Raw genomic sequence first — 20,724 nt, 5'->3', positions numbered from 1 at the left:
ACTTTCTGTCTGTGATACACCATAATAGCGCCTGTTCCCCGTTGAGGCCTGGGGACGATGATACTCCTGGCTGCACCTGGAGCTCCTCAGGTGCCCCCCCATGGGATGCTTCCCTGCTCTTCCATCCCTCTTCACAACCAGAATTCATCGTGCTGATGTTACTGCTAATACACACATACATGCCGGAATGTCTGCATTTTGTGATAGGAACTGGCATCAGGAAGGTCCTCCTCCACCTCCCCTTTCCTTGACCTTCCTCCTCCATGCAGCTTTGACCCTCCTCTGGGTATTGCCTTAGAGCCCAGCCGTGCCTTGGAGCAGGGTTCCTCTCACATTATCACCCCTGCTAAGACATCATTTTCCTAAAGGCAGGGTCTTCTCTTTGTCTTCTTGGAACATTAATGCCTGTTTGATAGTCACTATCCCTTAGACTTGAAAATGCCAGGTTTTGATCATGTGGGTAGTATGTGTGCACTGTGATTATTAGTCCCATGTAAGAGCACAAGTATGTTCTGACATTTCTGCTTCAGTTTCCTTTCCCCAAACCAGCCCTGTTATTGCCACCACCCCAGGCCCATGGTCACAACCACCACCCTCCACTTCTACTACTAACCATAATCAGGCTGCATTACACCAGGACCCCCTATTTATTATCACTTACAAAAACACCAGCTCCTGCTTTTTTTTTCTGTTGTGTGACCCAGATTAGTTTTCTTTTCTTACCCACTGAGATGGTGCAAAGATGCTACTATTGCGTCTTTGTTAGCTGACTATGAAGTGGGGGGGAATGTGATTAAATTACGAATGGCCGTATGATGACTGAGAGTATCAAGTCTGCACTAGATGTGGAAGGAACAAAAAAAAAAAAAAAAAAAAGGATGTCCCGGTATTATTTTACACATTCAAAGCCTCATGATATTGTATATATACATAATTCAGCATATAATTAGGTCAATACTGTTAATACCTGCACTTTGAAGTTAACCGGGAGAGGGTAAGATTTTATTTGCTCTTTAAAATGAAAGCGAAGCTTTTAATTCTTTGTCTTCAAAAAGCTCATGATGCCTGATAAATGGGACGCAGTGTGCAGTGTCTCTGTCCCTCCATTAGAAGGCCGTTGACTCAGAATTAGAGACCCACGGAGTACCAGCCCCCACATCAACTCTCCCTGGTGTTGCTTAGAGTCCCCTTCAATACCCTGCACCCATCTCCGTGCCCAGGGGCCCTGTTTAGAGCTGTTCTAGGCCAGGACCCCAGTCCCCAGGAGCATCTCACCCAGTTCAGGGTCAGAGGTCTGAAGACTGCTTCCTACTAAGTCTTTTACACAGAGAATGACTCCCAAGTTTCTGCTTTTCCCATATGAACCTTAAAAAGAGAGCTAAAACTATAAGCAAAAGCCTAAAGAAAATTTGGGTATTTTTTTTATTGGTTGTTTTTGGGTTTTTTTTGTTGTTGTTGTTGTTGTTTGTGTTTGTTTTTGTTTTTGTTTTGGGTTTTTTTTTTTTTAATTTATGTTTTGCTTCCTTCCGAGAATACGCTACCTCTACAAGTTGAGTTTTCAAAGGGGTGAAGGAAAGCAGGATAATTAGGAACATAACGTTTTGACACGTGTGTGCATGAAGCTGAAGGCAATGAGAGTAAATACAGTCACATATTTTGGACGGACGTCAGTCGCAGGTGTGAACCTCTACTTACACATCTGAAAATACGAGCATTACTGGTGGAAAGTTCATTACTCAATGTGCTGAGGGGGAGTCCTTCTTGCACATTTTTTTTTTCAATTAGCAATAATTGCACCTCGGATAAACCTCATTGGCTACGATACTGCCACTGCGCAAAGCTTGCACAGTTTTTTTCTACAATGAGATCCTTAATATTGTCATTTCTTGGCCATAGGCAAAAACTGGGACCTGACCGCCGCTCTGAGTGACTATGAGCAGCTCCGACAAGTGCACACAGCCAACCTGCCACATGTGTTCAACGAGGGCAGGTGCCCCAAACAGCCAGAGCGAGAGCCGCCCCAACCCAGCCACAAGGTGGAGCGGCCCTGCTTGCAGAGACAGGACGACATTGCCCAAGGTACCTGGTGAGGGGCTGAGCCCAGAACGGCTTCCCCAGTGTGTCGTGGCTTGCATGGGGTAGCAGGGGTGGGGGTGGAGGGCGCAAAGGACCTGGCAAGGGCATCACCTCTGGGCTGCAGGCAAATCGGTCTGTGCGCGCTCATCAAGCTGAGATGCACATCGCAGCTTCCGTTTCAGGCTCCTCCCTCTGCCTCAGAGAAGCCAGAGGAGTCGTCCAGTTGCCCAGGACCCCACGTGATTAAAGGGGGGCACTCCTCCTGGAGCCTTGGTCTCTCCAAGCCAACCCCCTCTAGTCCGTTCACTTACTTCCTACATAGCGTGGTCTCCGGATCTGCTTGCCATCAGTTCGTTGCTCCACGGGCTCCCTGTCCTCTATTCTTTTTATTAATTACGGAAGTCAGGTGTGTTTATCCCGATGAAAGAAACAGTACAAAGGTATAGAGAGAGAACTTAAGAGTTTTCTTCGCCCATCTCAGATCTCACTGATGTAATAACCAAAGATTACGTCTTCGTCTGTCCCCTCCTTGCTTTCTCTGTGCTCTTTCAAAATGCACCAAGGTCAAATGCATATGATGCTTCTCAAATCACTTGTTTCTCAGAACGTTGAATCATGAGTAGAGTCTCAATATTTTATTCCACAACCTACAGTGATATTTAAACCACTCCTGTATGAATGGTTATTCTGGGTTTTCTTGGGTTTTGTGTTTTGCTTGTTTTCAATATTGCTAACAATGCTAAAATAAACAACCGTATTCCTGTGATCTTAGATACTAGTGTTTTTATTTCTCTAAGTCAGTGTTCCCAGAGTGGATTTGCCGTGCCAGTACCTGTGTGTCTTTAATTCAGTAACTTCAGGACTTTTTCAGATGCATTTATGCTGGTGATGTGTGAAACGAGGTATCTCCCTCCGGTCTTGCTAGCACTGAACGTTTTTGTGGTGGCTTTACGTTGCTTTTCTACTGCGAAGGGAGGAAGAGGGTGTCTTGTTTTAACTTTCATCCTGTCATTTGTTAGTTAGCCAGCTGGATTTCCCCTTCTGCAACATGCCTGTTCTCATACTTTGCCCATTTTTCTGTTGATTTTTTTTTTTCAGTTTTCTGATCGATGTGTAGCATTCTTTGTGGTTAAGATTAGGGACATGTATTTTTACATATGTGTATGTCTTTCCCGGTATATATTTGTTTTATGACTTTGTTTACAGAATATTCTGCCACACAAAATGTTTATATTATTATGCATTCATGGCTGATAGGAATCCTCTTTCACTTTGGAAGGTCTCCCGGAGTACATAGTTACTGGAATATGTCCCTATATTCGTTTTAAAATTTTGTTCATAGGTCTTTCGATTGATTTGAAATTTTTATACACAATAGGGAAGAATCTAGTCTTGCTTTCTTCTGAATCAAGAATGAGTTACTCTAGCACATTTATTGAATAAAACATTCTTTACCCACTGAACTAAAATGCCAAAGTTGCCATATATTAAATTCCCAAATATATTTGGATCTGTTTCCAGATGCTGTCAATCCATGTGGTCACTCATCCTGTTACCTTAACTCTGGTAGTCCATGTACTATAATTTCTGTTAAAGAACTTCTTTCATGGTATTCTTTTCCAAAGTTTTTTCACTATTTGGGGGCATTTTATTCTTTTTTTTTTAAAGATTTTATTTATTTATTTGACTGAGAGATAGAGAGCACAAGTAGGCAGAGCAGCAGGCAGAGGGAGAGGGAGAAGCAGGCTCTCCGCTGAGGAAGGAGCCCAGTCTGGGGCTCAGTCCTAGGACCCTGGGATCATGACCTGAGCTGAAGGCAAATGCTTAACCAACTGAACCACCCAGGCACCCGTGGGGCATTTTATTCTGCCATGTAAACCTTAAGCTTGGAATTCCGGTTGGAATTGGAATGAATTTTTATTTTAAGATTAATTGGCATATTACCATATTGTTTTCTATTCCAAGATTTTAGACCTAGAGAAAAGCAACTTACTTTTTCCATATTTATGTTTTATGCAGTAATTTACATAAATTCTCTTATAATACTAATCATTTTTTTCTAAGAGAACATCTGGGGCTTTCTAAATGTATATATATGGCTGCTCCTGATCTTTTTGACTGGCAGCAAACCAACCAACCCATTATTTTATCCTCACATTGAGGATGCTAGAAGGACCCTTCTCTCTGCTTCCAGAGAGGTTGATGGATTCAGAACCTAATAACTGTAAGTGAAAAACTAAGTCTGTCACATAATTCCATTAATTGAGTTTTTTGAACAATCCTATGTACTTTTTATAAAACGGAAATTATAGTTTCTGAATTAGATACCCGTATCCTTTGAGTTCTTGAAATCATAGTGCATACATTAACATGGAAAATTAATGATCCATATTATAAATTGGGGGTCAGCAAGCAATGGCCCATGAGCCCACTCTGGTTACTGTCTGTTTTTTAAATAAAGTTTTTATTGAAACACCCTCTTGCCCATTCATTTATACACTGGCTATGTAAGCTCCAGCTTACAAAGCCTAAAGTATTTATATCTGCCCCTTTCAGAAAGACTTGTGCACCTGTTCTTAAAATACCTAGGATTTGTTTTAATCAGATATGATGAGATATGCACACATGGAAAAGAATATTATGAAGGAAGTTGTTATACTCACAGTTCCCAAAAAGCAGGAGACATGGCATGGTTCACCATGTAGGACCACATGGGGAAGGATGAAGGGTGGTCAGGAGGCAGAAGGGACTGAGAGGAAAAACATGGACATGAACTTTTATTGTGATTTCCTTGGAAAAGGCAAGGGAGGGTAAACAGATTTAGGATTGGCAAGACTGAATAATTTCAGCAAGCTCTCTGGGTCTTAGAAGCTATCCCCGGTTGTCTTGTACCTTGCCCTAGGTCACAGAGAAATATTGCATTCTGGAGTGTAAGAACCAGAGAGAAGAGGTGGTTCTCTGGATTCACTGGTTTGCATAGGAAAGGCATGCTCCTTTCCTAGGAGTCATTGGCTCTCAGAATTAGCTACTCCTAGTAAGAAAAGTCCCTCCACACTCAGGAATGTCCCAGATGCCAGAGTATCAGGAATACAGAAAACAAGAAAATACAGTTAAAACAGTTCCCCTGGCCTGAATAACATCAGTATGAGTTGGTTTTTGTCAATAGTTGCAGAATTCTGTGTGTTTCACTGTGTTTTTATTTAATATCTTTATTTCTCTAGGGTATAACTCTGAACATGGTCATTCCTATAAAACAATTCATTTATACCTCTAAAAGAAGGATTGCTGAGTTCATGTTTAAGGAATCAGTATGTGTGTGTGTGTGTGTGTGTGTGTGTGTGCGCGCGCGCACGCATCTGCATGTCTGTGTGTGATTATATATGTGCATTCATGGAGATGGTGGTGGGCAAGTGTTAGAATTAGGAGCATATGTTTCTCATTATATGAGCTTTAGCATAATTTACTTTTAGTTCAAAAGTTTTGTTCTTTTTTTAAGATTTATTTATTTATTTGAGAGAGACAGAGAGAGGGCAGAGGGAGGGGCAGAGGGAGAGGGAGAGAGAATTCTTAAGCAGGCTCCCCACTGAGTGGGGAGCACAAGGAATGTCTCAATCCCAGAACCCTGAGATCATGACCCAACCCGAAACCAAGAGTTGGACCCTCAACCGAAGGAGCCACCCATATGCCCCCAAAATGCTTTTTCATTCAGACCCCAAATAGTTACTATGTGGAACTACTTAATAGCATCATATTATACTATGAGTCACAATGCTCCTAAGGTCCTAATAGCATCTCAGTGATTGGCAAAGAGGTACTAAGTGATAAGCCACGAAGGAGTATGGATGACTGTGCCCAGCAGATTCCCACTATTGAGAGCTGCGTCGTGAGTCTGTCCAGTGGACTGTGTGGGTCACGTAACACCTTGGGTGTTAAGGAACATCTGATGCCCATCTCCATCAGGTCCCAAGGGGGTGAAGCAGTTTCTACTTTCCCAGATACAGAAACAATAGTCTATATCGAGAGGTGAGACATCAGCGTGGCTTGTGAGACCTGGAGAACATGGCAGAAGGACTCAGAGTCTCCTTCGCTCCTGCTCTCGAGAATGTGGACCAAGTGCAGGAAGCAATAGGGCCATCCCCAATGGTAGACAAGCCAGGACGTACATGCTCCAAGTCTCTTCTTTCTCATGGCCAGCATGGTTTAACTTCTCTTTGCCTTTCCTCAAAATACAAAATAATGAGTCTTCATGGTCTCAGAAATCAATCGAAGGTGAATCAAAACTACTCATTTTAAAATACTCTTTCTGTGGGACTCACCATTCATTTTAATGCCCAGATACTTGAGGCTTCTGAGAATTGACTTTAAATTTAAAACCAACTTACCCTGGGATCAAAAGCCTTCTGTTTTTAGTCTGCTGTAGCAAAATGACTTTGATGACATTTCTCTCCACTGCCCTTGCACGTGGGAAAGTAAGGAGCTCCTGTTCCAGATGAAGGCATGAGCGTGGGTTTTCGGTGAGCACAGGTGGGCAGAGACATGCTTCCGAGTGGCATCAGCATGGACACAGAGCCTGATTGGCAGGCAGGCTGATCTGAAATGAAGTGGTAGTCCTCGTGACCCGAGTGGATACACTTACGAATTTGCCACAGGGCTTAGACAACACCCATTCAGACACCAGTCTGAATTTTGTTTTCCTGAGCGAATTAAAAGAGCACTTCTGCCTTGCTAGAAGAATTCTCCATTATTACGACTATTGGTTGTAAAAAGAAAACGTCCCCCCTAACACCGTGATTTTAAGAATTCCTCTATTATGAAGGATGCCTGGGTGGCTCAGTCAGTTAAGAATTCTTTTATTATGGTTAATGTTAGCTATTAAGAGCAGAGCTCAAAACACCAAGTGTCAATAGAACAAAGACATCTGCTTTTTTGCTGCATGTTGAGATCTCGTGATTAACTCCCTCCCAGGGCAACAGCAGGTATCTCAGAGGAAGTCTGCCCTACACATCTCACCCTTTGGCTGGAAACTCCAGGCAGAATAAGACCAGAGTAGATGGGCTCTTTTCAAGTGCAGGGACAATGTCAGACTGAGACAGAAGAAAAGCAGGGATGCCTGGGTGGCTCAGGTGGTTAAGTGTCTGCCTTCAACTTAGGTCATGATCCCAGAGTGCTGGGATCTAGCCCCGTATTAGGCTCCCTGCTCAGCGGGGACTCTGCTTCTCCTTGCGCAGCTCCCCTCTACTCATTCGCTCTCTCTTCCAAATAAATAAAATCTTTATAAAAAGAAGAAGAGAAGCAGATGTGAAGGCTTCGTATTTTTGTATTTGGGGCATAATCATCGCGTGGGATATGTCTATCAGAGTACCTTTAGTACAGTAACCTCTCTTACAATCCGAGCCACATGGGAAAAGCCTGAACCAACTGCTTTTTGCTTTAAATATAAGAATGTCTAAAACAAAGAGTAGTCTGGCTTGTGGCCTTCAGCCGAGCCCAGGGCAGCTCTGCTGAACTGAGTTAGATGTTACTTAAGACCCCAAAACGCAAGACTGGCGATCTTCCATGAGGCCGCTGTGTACGTGTGTGGTAGCCTTGCAGCTCGCCTCTTTCTGAATGGTTTCCTGACTCAGAGTGAGTAAGTGCCATATGCCAGGTGCTGGTAATGTTAGCTCTGCGTCAGGGAGGTCTGCAGGAAGAGTGGCGGGCGTGCGGGTGAATGTGTGCGTGCCTGGGTGTATGTGTGTGCGTGTGGACTTGGGTGGGGGCATGTGTGTGCGTGGAACATGTGTGCACGTGCATGCTCGCACAGCCACATGTCCACCCCACTCAGTTCCTGTGGTCATCCTTCCCCCTCCCCTACCCTTGCAGAAAAGCGACTTTCCCGGGGGATTTCCCACGCCAGCTCAGCCATCGTGTCCTTGGCCCGGTCCCACGTGGCGAGTGAGTGCAACAATGAGCAGTTCCCCCTGGAGATGCCCATCTACACATTCCAGTTGCCAGATCTGAGCGTGTACAGTGAAGACTTCCGGAGCTTCATCGAACGGGACTTGATCGAGCAGGCAACCATGGTGGCTTTGGAGCAGGCAGGTGAGTGGCGGGTCCAGCAGGCCCTTGTGGCCTAGGCTCAGGGAGTGAGACTGGCCTAACGTAGATCAGTAGATCAGTGAGCAAGGGAGAGGCCTGTTGTCTCACTCAAGGGTTTTCAGCTCAGACTGGAGGGACTTGCCGCAGACCTCTTGCTCTGCAGCCACGCCCTGCTCCAGCCCAGGGCGGGACAGACTAGTAGGGATCCATGACAGTGTGGTTCTGAGACCTCTTGGGTTTTCCCTTTGCTCCCAGATCTGGCCTGGTTAGGCCAGCCCCCTCTAAGGAGAACTCTCTGTGGTTTTGCCTTATTTTTCTCCTGTTTCCATCTAACCTTCCCATGGGTGTCGAATGAAAGGCAAGAAAGACCATGGGCTTTGAGAAGGATAGGAGACTGTCACTTCCTGGGGACATGAGGAAGTTATGTAACCACCCTGAGCCTGTTTTCCTGCAAAGACGGAAAGACAGGTGGTGGCCCGGCGAAGCTCTTGTATCTTGTGTGGCTGTCGTCTCCTGCCCTCCCGGGCTTCCCGGCCTCCAGGTTGAAGAGACACAAACCCTGACTTCACCTTCTCCCTTCTTCTGAGCGTTTCTTCTGACATCCCAATGAGGAAGAGATTTGGGGAGCAAGCCAGGCTTGTCTTCTTTGGCGCTCCTGAGGACAAAACAGTTCAAAACAAATGTCTAAAACAGATGTAGGTTCTTCCTGAGACAGAGCAAATATCCTATCTTACTCATCACCGTTTTCATTATGTATCTTTGCAAAATCACACGCTCAGGGACTTCTCAGACATGCATCCAGAAGACTCGATGCCCTTCTCAGGCCCAGCATCCTCTCCCATGGGGCCCCACCTGCCACTGAGGGTTGTCCTTGCATGTGGAGTGTGTCCTCGCCCAGCTGGGCTGGGGAGCAAGGCTTTCTGATTCTGACTCCATGGTCAGCAGCTCTTCCCGGCTGCTGTGGGTTGAAGCCTCCATTTCAAAGGCCTGGTATATCGAGGTGCTCCTGTGTGGCCCCTCCCAGGAGAGCAGGATGGGGAGCCTCTGACTGAGCATGGCGGAGAGGGTGTGTTCAGGCCTGCAGCCACGAGCAGTGCTCTGTCAGGAAATCGGGCTGGTCTCAGCTCTTCACCAAGACACAGTTGAAAATGCCCAAGCCTTTGGAGGGCTGCAGAAGACTCAAGAGAAGGATCTGTCGTTGGTATGATCTTGATCTTGGCAGATGGACCAGTCATTTCCTACCAGTCCTGGTAGCAAAGAGGCAAACAATGAGAGTAGCTGATGGAGAACGCTACTTATAGAAGGTGTGGCTTCTCGGAGAAAAGATTCTGGAAATATAAAACACTCCAGACACCTTGTTCCTCCACCATCCGGGCTCTGACCAGTGCCTCTCACCAGCAGAAGGGCAGAGAGCTGAGAGCCCATTACTGGGGTCTGTGCAGGTCGCCCTGTGGGTGCAGAATAGGGGGAGCAGAGATCTGTGGGACAAATAGGAAGCATCCAGAAGTGGACTCTTGGGTGTTTTCCCCAGATCCAAGCTTCTACGTATACTCAGCCTCCTCCCATTTCTTGTAGAACAATCCAGGAAACATCCTCATCTGCCTGCTCCAAGAAAGAAAGCACAGAATTCACGTAGACATAGGAAGGGGTGGTAGTGTGGGGCCTTATTTGTGCTGCACAGCCTGGTGATCTATCCCAGCCACAGGACTCAGGGGAGACTGGCCCATGGCACGCTTGGTTTTGAGAACAGGGTCTACAGGCCCAGTAATTCATTGGATCTGATGTTGTGACTGTAGGTGACTTGTTACCTCCGCTGTTTCAGAGCTGTCAAAAGCAACCCAAAGACTAACACCCACAGCCATGCTCTGTCTCAGCTCACAGTCACCAACTGATCAACAATCACAAAACAATTCACCTGGATTAGCAATAATCCTAAACCACTCCCTATGGGGAGGCTGGCTCTTTTTTTTTTTAAAGATTTTATTTATTTGACAGAGAGAGATCACAAGCGGGCAGAGAGGCAAGCAGAGAGAGAGAGAGAGAGGAGGAAGCAGGCTCCCTGCAGAGGGGAAAGCCCGATGTGGGACTCGATCCCAGGACCTGAGATCATGACCTGAGCCGAAGGCAGAGGCTTAACCACTAAGCCACCCAGGTACCCCGAGGCTGGCTCTTTTAAAGATGCTTCTACATGAATAATTCAGATAAGAGATTTTTTTTAAGATTTTATTTATTTATTTATTTATTTGAGAGAGAGAGAGAGAGAGCATGAGAGGGGAGAGGTTCAGAGGCAAGAAACAGACTACCTGCTGAGCAGGGAGCTGGAAGCTGAACTCCATCTCAGGAGTCCAAGATCACAACCTGACCTGAAGGTAGTTACTTAACCCACTGAGCCACCCAGGTGCCCAAGATAAGAGATTTTTAAAAAAGGATTCACTCTTCATAGAGAAGGGGGAAATTGGTATAAGTTAAGAAAGAAAAGCATCTCATGAGCTAAAGTCTCTCTAATGCTACCCAGCTCAGACTTTGTAACCTTAGGTCCTGACAATGGCTGGTAGCACCCATAACTGTGGCCGTTTCCTTTGAAGGTTGAGTCCTGGCAGAGGGTGCAGTGCCCCCCGCCCTGACACGATGATAGCCCCCTCCTTGGACCCTGCTATGCTTAGCAAAACCCTATACTTCTTTGTAATGTCTTTTCTGTTATTTCTTCCATACATTACATACTCATTTTTATCATATACATCTTACCTTCTGGATTAGTATCTAAAAAGAGGGTACTATTCCACTCCAACTATCCAGGCTTGGAAAGCTTTTAAGAACCCAAACTTAGGGGCACCTGGGTGGCTCAGCGGCTTAAAGCCTCTGCCTTCAGCTCAGGTCATGATCCCAGGGTCCTGGGATCAAGCCCCACATCGGCTCTCTGCTCAGTGGGGAGCCTGCTTCCTCCTCCCTCTCTGCCTTTCTCTTTGCCTGCTTGTGATCTCTGTCAAATAAATAAATAATATAAAATAAAATTTAAAAAAAGAACCCAAACTTACTGAGTGAAGATGCTAACTTCACCAACACTGTTTCTGTCACGTGCCAAGAGGACGGAGAGAACGGGCAGCAAGGATCCCCACCCAGCGCTGGGAAGGCACCCCATCCATGCTTCAGGAAGCCTTGGGAAGGCTGGCCGGCTGCCCCCACCGCGCTTTGGGAGCATGCTCCTGGAGCAGCGAGAGCCTGCGCGCCAGGGCTCTGCCTAGCACAGGGAAACAAGGAACTGAAAAACAATGTAGGCAGAAAGAATAAATGTGTTCATTTCCTCAGCATAGAGCTGACCCCGGCCTGCCATGCATATGACTTCTCTTGACTTCTTTCCTCAACTCCCAAGCAGGGTTGTAGACTAGGTGATTCATTAGTCCCTTTCTATGCCCGGATTCTGGTGAGGATCCTGGCTCGTGTCAGGTGAGCCCCAAATGGTCCCCCACCCCAAGTGGAGGAGGAATATGGCCCTCTGCGAGGCAGACTTATTCTCTCCCACCCAGGCTGTGCTCCTGTTGCTACCATCAGGCGCCACTGTTAATGTCCATGGGGAAGAGGGAGCTCGGCCATGAAACAGCGATTTGAGAAAGCTGCTCAGTGTTGCCAGGTGTAATATGTAAATTCCTCCTTGTAGTAACTTACTGCTCAGGATAGTTGTGGATAAGCTGCTGATATACATGTGTGCGCATATACTATATATGTGGGAGAGTGACATAGATGCCCAAAAAAATCCACTTGTTCGAGGCATAATTCTAGCTGTCTTGGAAAGGAAATATCGTCTCTGTCACAGAGTGGCAGGTGAGTCGGGGGGGGGGGGTCTCCCAGCCCCTGGGACTCTACAGGAACTGGGATTTGTGTGGTCCAGAAAATTTGGAATAAATTGACCTTCATTCAGTTAGTTTTGCCCCTGGTCCACCACAGGGGCTTAGCTCTACTCTCTCAGTGCCCGGTAAGGCATGGGAGAGCCCATCTATCTGAGGAGCCCCCATGTTGAGTGGGTGCCAGTCTTCCCCTCCCACAGAACCCACAATGCCATTCTCCTGGGCTTTAAATCCCTGCAGGGTACAACTCCCCTCCCACACCATGACAGTCTCACAGGCCACAAAAGGACAGGGCTTCAGTGCATACAAGCACTGACCTCTTGAGAGATGAAGGAAAAATGTCTTTCATTCTTTAATGATTACCTGCCATGGAAAATACAAGAAACCATAAATTTCCCCATCGGGTTATCTTGCTTCATTTACGTGTAAGAAGACTCTGAGATCATGGGTTCTAGGCCTGAGGAGTAACCACCCGTGCCTCGTCCAGAAGCCCGCCACTGTGGGCAAGATGGTGTGTGGTGCTTCAGCGAGGCTGTGAACCCAAAGGGCAGAGGCATGTCTGTGTAACATAGTAGTGACTGCATACCTGAGAAATTGAAGTATAGTCAGAAAATACTTAGGGAACCCCTTGGCTTGTGGTGTTGAGTCTCGGCTCCATGGAAGGGTGGTAGCTTGAAGCAGATTGGCCAGGGGAAAGGTTAAGATGTGCAGATGTTCCCCAGGCTTCTGACTCAGCCCAACCTGGCCAAGTTCCGGTCAGCTGGAAGAACTTGGCCAAGTTACTTGACCTTCTTGAGTCTCACTTTCTTACATTTTGAGTCGAAGATGTGTGAGAGCTGCCAAGCCACGACCTGTTCACCCAACACAACCCTGTGCTCTCACGAAACAGCCCATTGCAGGTGCTGGGGTCATGACTCTAAACCACGCAGGTGAAATTCCTGCGTTCACAGAGATTAAATTCTAGTGGGGAAGAATGACAATAAAACGTAGACCATAAACGTGAACTGAGGTGGTGAGGACCGTTGTGGAAGGGGTAGGAAGCAAAGTACGGGGTACGAGGATATGAGGAGACAGGAGGGAGAGTAAGGCAGGTCTCTGGAGGGCAGGGAGGAGGGAGAGATGGAGACATCCAGCTCTGGTGTTCTTGGCAGAAGGGGCTTGGCCTCAGTCTTGTGCACTACATAAGGAAAGCCAGGCATGAGAGCAGTTGGAAGGTGTGCTGGAGGAGTTGGAAAGGAAGGCAGAAGAATGGTGGCCAGGGGCCCAGGGATCCACTTGAGCCCTTGGGCTTAACTGTAGGTCGGATGTGCAGTCCTGGGAGGATTTCGAGCAGGTGAGTGACATGTTTGGATTTCCATCTGATGCATTCTGGTGCTCTGTTGAGGATGGAATCTAAGGGGGCAAGAGAAGAAGCAGGAAGAGCAAGGAGGAGGAGGTAGCTGCTTTAGCTCAGGGGAGGGGGTAGCCAGCGTCCTGGGGGTAGCAGTGGAAGTCACGAGAAGAAGCTAGATATTGAAGCAGGATCTGTGTTGAAGGTGGACCCATGGGACCCGCTGATGGACTGGATGGGGACCATGGCAGAAAGGCTGAGGCAAGCATGAGCCCAAGAATGTTGCCCACCCTTAGTGGGTAGATGACAGTACCATTGGGAGATGCAGACCCCTGCGGGGAGGAGCAGGCCTGGGGGGCAATGGATGGGCCAGGAGGGGCAGGCTAGGTCAGAGATCCTGGTGAGACTTGTGACACTGCTGTACAGTTGTACATGAGAGTCTGGAGGTCAGGAGAGGCCCGGGTTAAGGATATGGATTCAAGAGTTAACAGTGTGATAAGAAATCCCCGGGGAGGAGGTGAGCTATCATAGCAGAAGCTCCCATCTCGCCCCCAGCACAGCTCTGCTCTGTGTTGAATACCAGGTGGATGGTGGGGGTGGGGGGGTGGGTCTGGAGCTGGACAGAAACGCTAGGGAGACAGACCTAGAGCAACACACTGTAGTCCCGTGGGAGGGACTTGGAGAAGCACAGGCAAGACCCAGAGAAGAGGGATCAATGACCTTGGGTGTGTGGAGTCACTCCATAAGGGAAGTGATGTTAAAAGGAATCACAGGGTCACGTTCAGGGCATGATGTGCTCGTCTTGCTCCTAGAGACTTGTCACGTTTTGTTTTCTTCGTGGGTGATGAGCAAAATGACATCTTATTTTAAATTGTGTGGTAACCATCTGTTACAAAGCTCAAGTTAATTGATCCCATTATCGTGTATGAATCACGAACGTTGCTTGGAAAAGGCAGAATGAGTGACTAATCGCTCCTCACCCGTAATACCACCAGCCTCCCTCAATGGAGTTCACCCACCATTTTCTTCTCTGCAGGTGCTCACATCCTGTGGGTTTTTTTCTATTCACAGTGCAAATTCCCACGTTTGAATGTCTGTCTCCTGTTCTTAAGTGAAGTTATTATGTGAGGAAACTGAATGACCATTTTGTCAAAGCTAGAAATAGGAACTTTGTACCATGTTCCCAGTCACACTGCTTGTGCAAAAAACACCTTAATCGTGGACATCCCAACCTGGGTCTGGCTGGAGATGTTAGAATAGTGCAGAGCCATTTTTCATTCTCCAGAGGCTGGAAAGCACTGGCATTTATCATATCTGGGTCATCTTCCTGGGGCAGTCACATCCGACTGACGGTCCTAGGAATGCTGTCAACTGCATGACAATCTTAACTTTACGGAAGCCAACTGAAATCAAGCCACTAAGCCTTGGCTTCCATCCCCCTAGCCACATACTAAATTTTATCATGATTCAGTTACCTTCCAAGTGTGACTAACTATGTGGGCTACAGTGAGATTAAGAAAATGACACATTGCCCAGAAGAAATTTGGATGAAGAGAAGATGCCCCATTTAAGATGGCATTGATTCTCAGACCCCAAAAGGTTACTTCCAGAGATATGTGATTCCTTTTGCATTTTCTAGATGTGCAAGATTCCTTCTAGAGGAAAGATGACTTCTGGCTGTAGCTGCTGAATTTACACTCCTAAGGCTCCTTTACTGGGGTCAGAGTCCAGGAATGCCCCACAAAGAAGTAGAAAGCAGCCTCCCCTCCCCCCAGGAGGGCAAAGCTGCTTGGGATCTGACACGAGCCAGGTTCTGCTTATCAAGCATGCTTTCAGGGTGTGCCCCATTTGAGGTTGATGAGCAATTCATGGAACGAATCACTATTGAAGATATTGGGCACAATGAGATATCTAACACACATGCTGGTGTCCAAAGATCCTCTGCCTGGCTTAGCAGCAACCTTAGTGACCCAGCCTCTGACGTATTTTCCAGCAAATGAATATGGTGGCATATAGGAAGACAAGAAGGTAAGAACAAGAATCTGGGCAAGGACGTTATCTAAATTGCATTAAAAAAACACCTTATCAGGGGGCACCTGGGTGGCTCCGTGGTTAAAGCCTCTGCCTTCAGCTCAGGTCATGATCTCAGGGTCCTGGGATCGAGCCCAGGATCGGGCTCTCTGCTCAGCAGGGAGCTTGCTTCCCCCCACTCTCTCTCTGCCTGCCTCTCTGCCTACTTGTGATCTCTGTCTGTCAAATAAATGAAATCTTAAAAAAAAAAAAAAAAAAAAAAACCTTATCAGGTAGCATTCTCACCCCCTGAGATGTCAGGTGCTTTCCCTGTTTTATGTAAGGCCTCAGGTTGCTGAGAATGTTGGAAAGCTTTTAATAATTGGGGTAGATGGCACTGTTTACGTTGGATTCATGACGTGAACAGGACCAAAAAAGGAAGAAATCTATCTTTTGGAGGCTCTGGAAGATGAGAATGTAATCTTACCAAAGGGGCTTCTAAAAGCTATGGAGGTTGCCCCCCCCCCCACCTCTGGGCAGGGCGCCCTCACCTGGCCTGCAGTGACTTGCCACTGGTTCCCTCAGGATCTGAAGGTCATGCTTTCTCTAGGTCAGTCTGCTCCTTCTCCGCCCAGCACAGGGGGGCCTGGGGCTGCTGGGACCGCACCTCCAGGGTCAATCCAGTGCGTGTTCAACCCCTCAGTGTCCCAGGGCTCCCAGGCCAGAGAGGAGACAGCTGCAAGGCTGTGAGAGAGAACCCGAATGACATGGGTGGTTTGCGATGCAATGCATAAGGTGACCTGAAGGTGACCTGAAGACAAGGCTTAAGCATGCCTGGGGCAGGGGTGGGGCGGAGGTGGTCCCTGTGCTGCAGATCAAGGTCTTCAGGACCAAGTGGCAGTGACCAGAAGTTGGGACAACAGCAGCAGGGAACATATGAACAGCAAGCCTGCTCATGCAGGTTCCCAAGAGGCTGCGTGTCTTGAAGGAGGAGAGAAGGTGGAGAAGTGTCCCTGAGAGCAAGGACATGCCAGGCCCCAGGAAGTGAGGGTTATAAGAGGAAAGGGTGCCTAGAGAAAGCAGCACACCTCCACCTGTCTACCAGTTTCCCCCAGTTTTCTAGACATCTTAAAGAAGTGCCAAAGTGGAATTGAACTATAGGGACTTTTTTGGCCACGTGTGTTAATATCCATTCATGCTTCAGGCTTCTTGAGACTAAGAAACTGTTGCACAGTGTGAAGTGGGTGGACAGGGTGAAGATCGGGCCCTGCCATGTCCTGTCCAGGATGGGTCTCTGGCAAGCTGCACCCCATCTTCCTGCCCTGTCCTGGGTGTGCACACCCTCCCAGCCCTGGGCCAAGGCGGTCTCTGCTTTCCTTGTGACTGAAGGTGTTTGTTCATGCATGGTCCCCTTAGCACGGTGTGCTCAAGAACAAACAGGTGTGTCCTAGACACCGTCCCAGGATGGGAACAAGAAACAAATAGACACAATTCCTTTCTGTATGTCCTCTGGCTGAAGGATGCTATATCCATTTTCTGTTGCTGCATAACAAAGTACCACAGGTTTAACAGCTATAAACTTGTTGTCCGGAAGTTTCCGTGGATCAGAAGTATGTACCTATTAGCTGGGTCCTCAGCCCAGAGCCCCTCAAGCCTGAAATCCAGTTGTCAGGAGCTGTCTTCAACTGGAGGCCCAACTAGGGAGATAATCTACTTCTGAACACCTCCTGGAGCTATTGTCCGAATTCAGTACTTTGTGAAGGCACCTGGGTGACTGTTGATTTAGGCTCACAGTCGTGATCCCATTGTGGGATAGAGCACTTTGTCCATCTCTGCTCAGCAAGGAGTCTGCTTGCTTGAGAATCTCTCTCTGCCCCTCCCCCACCTCTCTAAAATAAATATATAAAACCTCAAAAAAAAAAAAAAAGAATTCAGTTCTTTGCAGCTAAGTTCCAGCTTGCTTGATAGCTCTTGGTAGGGGAAGTTCGTGGCAAATAGAAAAGGCTCTAAAGACCTAGGCGTTTGTCGCATGGCCCTCTTTACAACATGTCAGGTTACTTCTTCAAGACTAGCAAGAGGATCTGTCTCTTCTCTCTTCTCCCTCTACCCTTTTCTGCCTTCCTCCCTCCTCCCTTCTCCTCTTTTCTTCTCTCTCCTGTCTATGACTTCCTGCCTCTCTGACCACCGAACTCTTTTTTAAAGTGGTCGCCTGATTAGTTTGGGCCCACCAGAGTACTCTCCCTTTCAGGTCAATTGATAAGTCAACTAATTACCTCCACAAAACCCTTACATTGCCAGGAAATGTAACCTAACCTTGAGGGTGGCATCCCACCCACACTCAGGGGAAGGGGATTCCTCCCCCTCCCAGAGGTGGGTATCTTGGGGTCACCTTAGAAGTCTACTTACCACAGATGCAATGTTGTTATTTGCATTTTGACAATTCCCCTGTGCTTAAAGTTCCAGAATGGGAGCTTAAATCATGTGGAATATATTATGGTCAAAGGAATTTTCCCAACTTCCCCATGTGTCATTTTTAGCCACTTCACTTGGATCAGTAGTATATCTGGGTTGAATCCCACTCTTGATGGTTGAGTAAGGTGGGGGTAAGTGCTAAGATACTGTGCTTTTAATCGCACTACTGGGTATTTACCTCAAAGATACAAATGTAGTGATCCGAAGGGGCACGTGCACCCAAAAGTTTATAGCAGCAATGTTTACAATAGCCAAACTATGGAAATAACCTAGTGCCCATCATCAGATGAATGGATAAAGAAGATGTGGTATATATCTACAATGGAATACTATGCAGCCATCAAAAGAAACAAAATCTTGCCATTTGCAATGACGTCGATGGAACTAGAGGATATTATGCTGAGCAAAATAAGTTAATCAGAGAAAGACAATTATCATATGGTCTCTCTGATATGAGGAATTTGAGAGGCAGGGCAGGGTGTCGGAGGTGGGGGTAGGGAGGGAAAAAAATGAAACAAGATGGGACCAGGAAGGGAGACAAACCATAAGAGACCCTAATCTCAGGAAACAAACTGAGGGTTGCTGGAGAGTAAGGGAGTAGGGATAGGGTGGTTGGATTATGGACATTGGGAAGGGTATGTGCTATGGTGAGTTCTATGAAATGTGTAAGCCTAATGATTCACAGACCTGTACCCCTGGGGCAAATAATATTAATAAAAAAATTTTTTTTTAATTAAGGCCAGAAAGGGGGGGAGTTCTGTTATTGTCCCAAGGAAATGCAGTATACTGGGATCAGAGAAAATTGTCACAAGAAGATAAGTATATTTAGAAAACAGACTATTTCTCAGCCTTGTCTGAGCTGAATTGTGAATTGAAACAATTGTTGTAGCCAAATCCTAATTCTGTGGATGAAGAAGAGCATTTGATGATGGGGGTGAGAATTGAGATCTTTCTCATTGGACCCTTAAATAAACCTTGTTTATCATTTTAAAAAAAAGAGACTATGCTTTTGATAATAATAGCCATCATGTATTTGCATAGCATCTACTGTGTTCTAGGTACAGTGTTAGTATTAATGACCTCCACACTTCCCATCAGCTGCTCATACAATTTCCACTTTACAGGTAAAGAAGGGGAGACTCAGAGAAGCACCTCCACTCACCTGGGGCACCCAGCCTGTAAAACGGCAGAGCCATCAGGACCCGGCTCTTGGTACCACCCACCCGCTGGCCTTTACAGGACACCTCCTCAGTTCCACTTAGAACCTTGCAAACTGTAACCTTTTCCCTCAGGCTATTTTCTGCTGAGTTTTCCATTCCACATAATAATTGCATGATTTCTTTCTTGCCATTTTCAATGACGTGAATGGAGCTTGAGTCTATTATGCTATATGAAATAAGTCAGTCAGAGAAAAAGAAATACCATAAGATTTCACTCATATGTGGAATTTAAGAAACAAAACAGATGAACAGAGAGGAAGGGGGAAAAAAGTAGAAGGGAAGCAAACCATAAAAGACTCTTAATGATAGAGAACAAACTGAGGGTTGAGAGAGGGAAGTGGGCACTTGTGTGAAGCTCTGGGTGTTATATGTAAGTGATGAATCACTAAATTCTACTCCTGAAATTAACAATACACTACATGTTAACTAACTAGAATTGAAAAATTTTTGAAAAGAAAAAAAATAATAATTGCATGATTTCTTGATTTTCTTAAAAGTGCAAATCACCAATACCAGAGAAAATCTCCAAGGGACTGCTCTCTGAGAGGCCAAAGATGAAGTAAGCAGCAAAGTCACTTAGTCATAAAAGGACATATTGCTGATGGCATTGAGCAGAAACATCGGACAAGGAGGCAAAATGAAGGAATCTCCCAAGATTACCACAGTCCCCAATCCTTCATTAAACACTCCCATTCTGACATGTGTAACTCATTCTAGAATCTCATAGTATGTAGGAATCAACGAAACTCATGTGATATATCTAGTGAGCAGATCTCATACAATCAAAAAATACCTAATGTCACTTTTGTATAGTCACTGTTCTCATTTTTGTGTGTGAGGAAAAAGAAAGCACCAAAAGGGATTCCATTCAGTCATCCAGATATTAGAAGTAAAAAGAAAGTAAGGGAGGTGTCAAAGGAATGGTTAGAAAATAGAACTTTTATGATTTAAAAAGTGATAAAATTGATGGTGGCTAGATCTATAAGACACCCATCTATCAATAACTCTGTGTAGAAATAGGAAAAATGTGATGTTGAAGTACATTTTAGTGACAGTGTGTATTAGTGGTTTTATGACTCAGTCTTATTTTTGTAAACATTATAGTCTTATGTTTATTGAAGTTGCCTCTTCAATATTTCAGAAACACTATTGCATTTCATGGGGAAAATAATGTGGAATGGAAATATTTGCAAATTGGGGTTCTCCAAGGGTCTTTCATCCGGCAAGCACCAGCTCTCAGGAATCTCACCCCTTGGACCTTTTCTTTTGCCTTCAAAATATCTTCTCCAATGCCAGTGGCTTCCAGCTGTCTCTCTCTTGTGATAGTCTCCAGAGCTAGGCTCAACACCCATTCATTTTTTTTTTTTTAAGATTTATTTATTTACTTACTTGACAGAGATCACAAGTAGGCAGAGAGGCAGGCAGAGAGAGAGGGGAAGCAGGCTCCCCACTGATCAGAGAGCCCAATGCAGGGCTCGATCCCAAGACCCTGAGATCATGACCTGAGCTGAAGACAGAGGTTTAACCCATTGACCCACCCAGGCATCCCATCCTTTCATTTCTTTTAACTCCTTATTGAAACAGAACACACATACAGAAAAATGTGAAAACAGTTAAGTTGCAGAACCAAACACATTCTAACAAGGATTCCTGTCAAGAAATTCAGATCAAGAAAATAGACTTCTAACAGCATAGA

The 20,724-nt window shown here is 46.0% G+C and overlaps 1 protein-coding gene and 1 pseudogene across 1 annotated transcript in view; one reads left to right on the top strand and one right to left on the bottom strand.

The window, feature by feature from the left end:
• Positions 1 to 20,724, top strand: part of OTUD7A (OTU deubiquitinase 7A) — a 358,018-nt gene that overhangs the window by 269,286 nt on the left and 68,008 nt on the right. The window contains exons 5-6 of the mRNA XM_047738332.1: positions 1,897 to 2,079; positions 7,939 to 8,157. Of these exons, the coding sequence (XP_047594288.1) occupies positions 1,897 to 2,079; positions 7,939 to 8,157 (402 nt within the window). The remainder of the gene's footprint in view (positions 1 to 1,896; positions 2,080 to 7,938; positions 8,158 to 20,724) is intronic.
• Positions 1,715 to 1,842, bottom strand: LOC125105725 (uncharacterized; annotated as a pseudogene).

The sequence above is a fragment of the Lutra lutra genome, chromosome 7 (genome assembly GCF_902655055.1).
Source record: "Lutra lutra chromosome 7, mLutLut1.2, whole genome shotgun sequence".
In the NCBI taxonomy this organism is placed as follows: domain Eukaryota; kingdom Metazoa; phylum Chordata; class Mammalia; order Carnivora; family Mustelidae; genus Lutra; species Lutra lutra.
The sequence above is the reverse complement of the archived record's forward strand: the minus strand, read 5'-3'. Positions and strand labels throughout refer to the sequence as shown.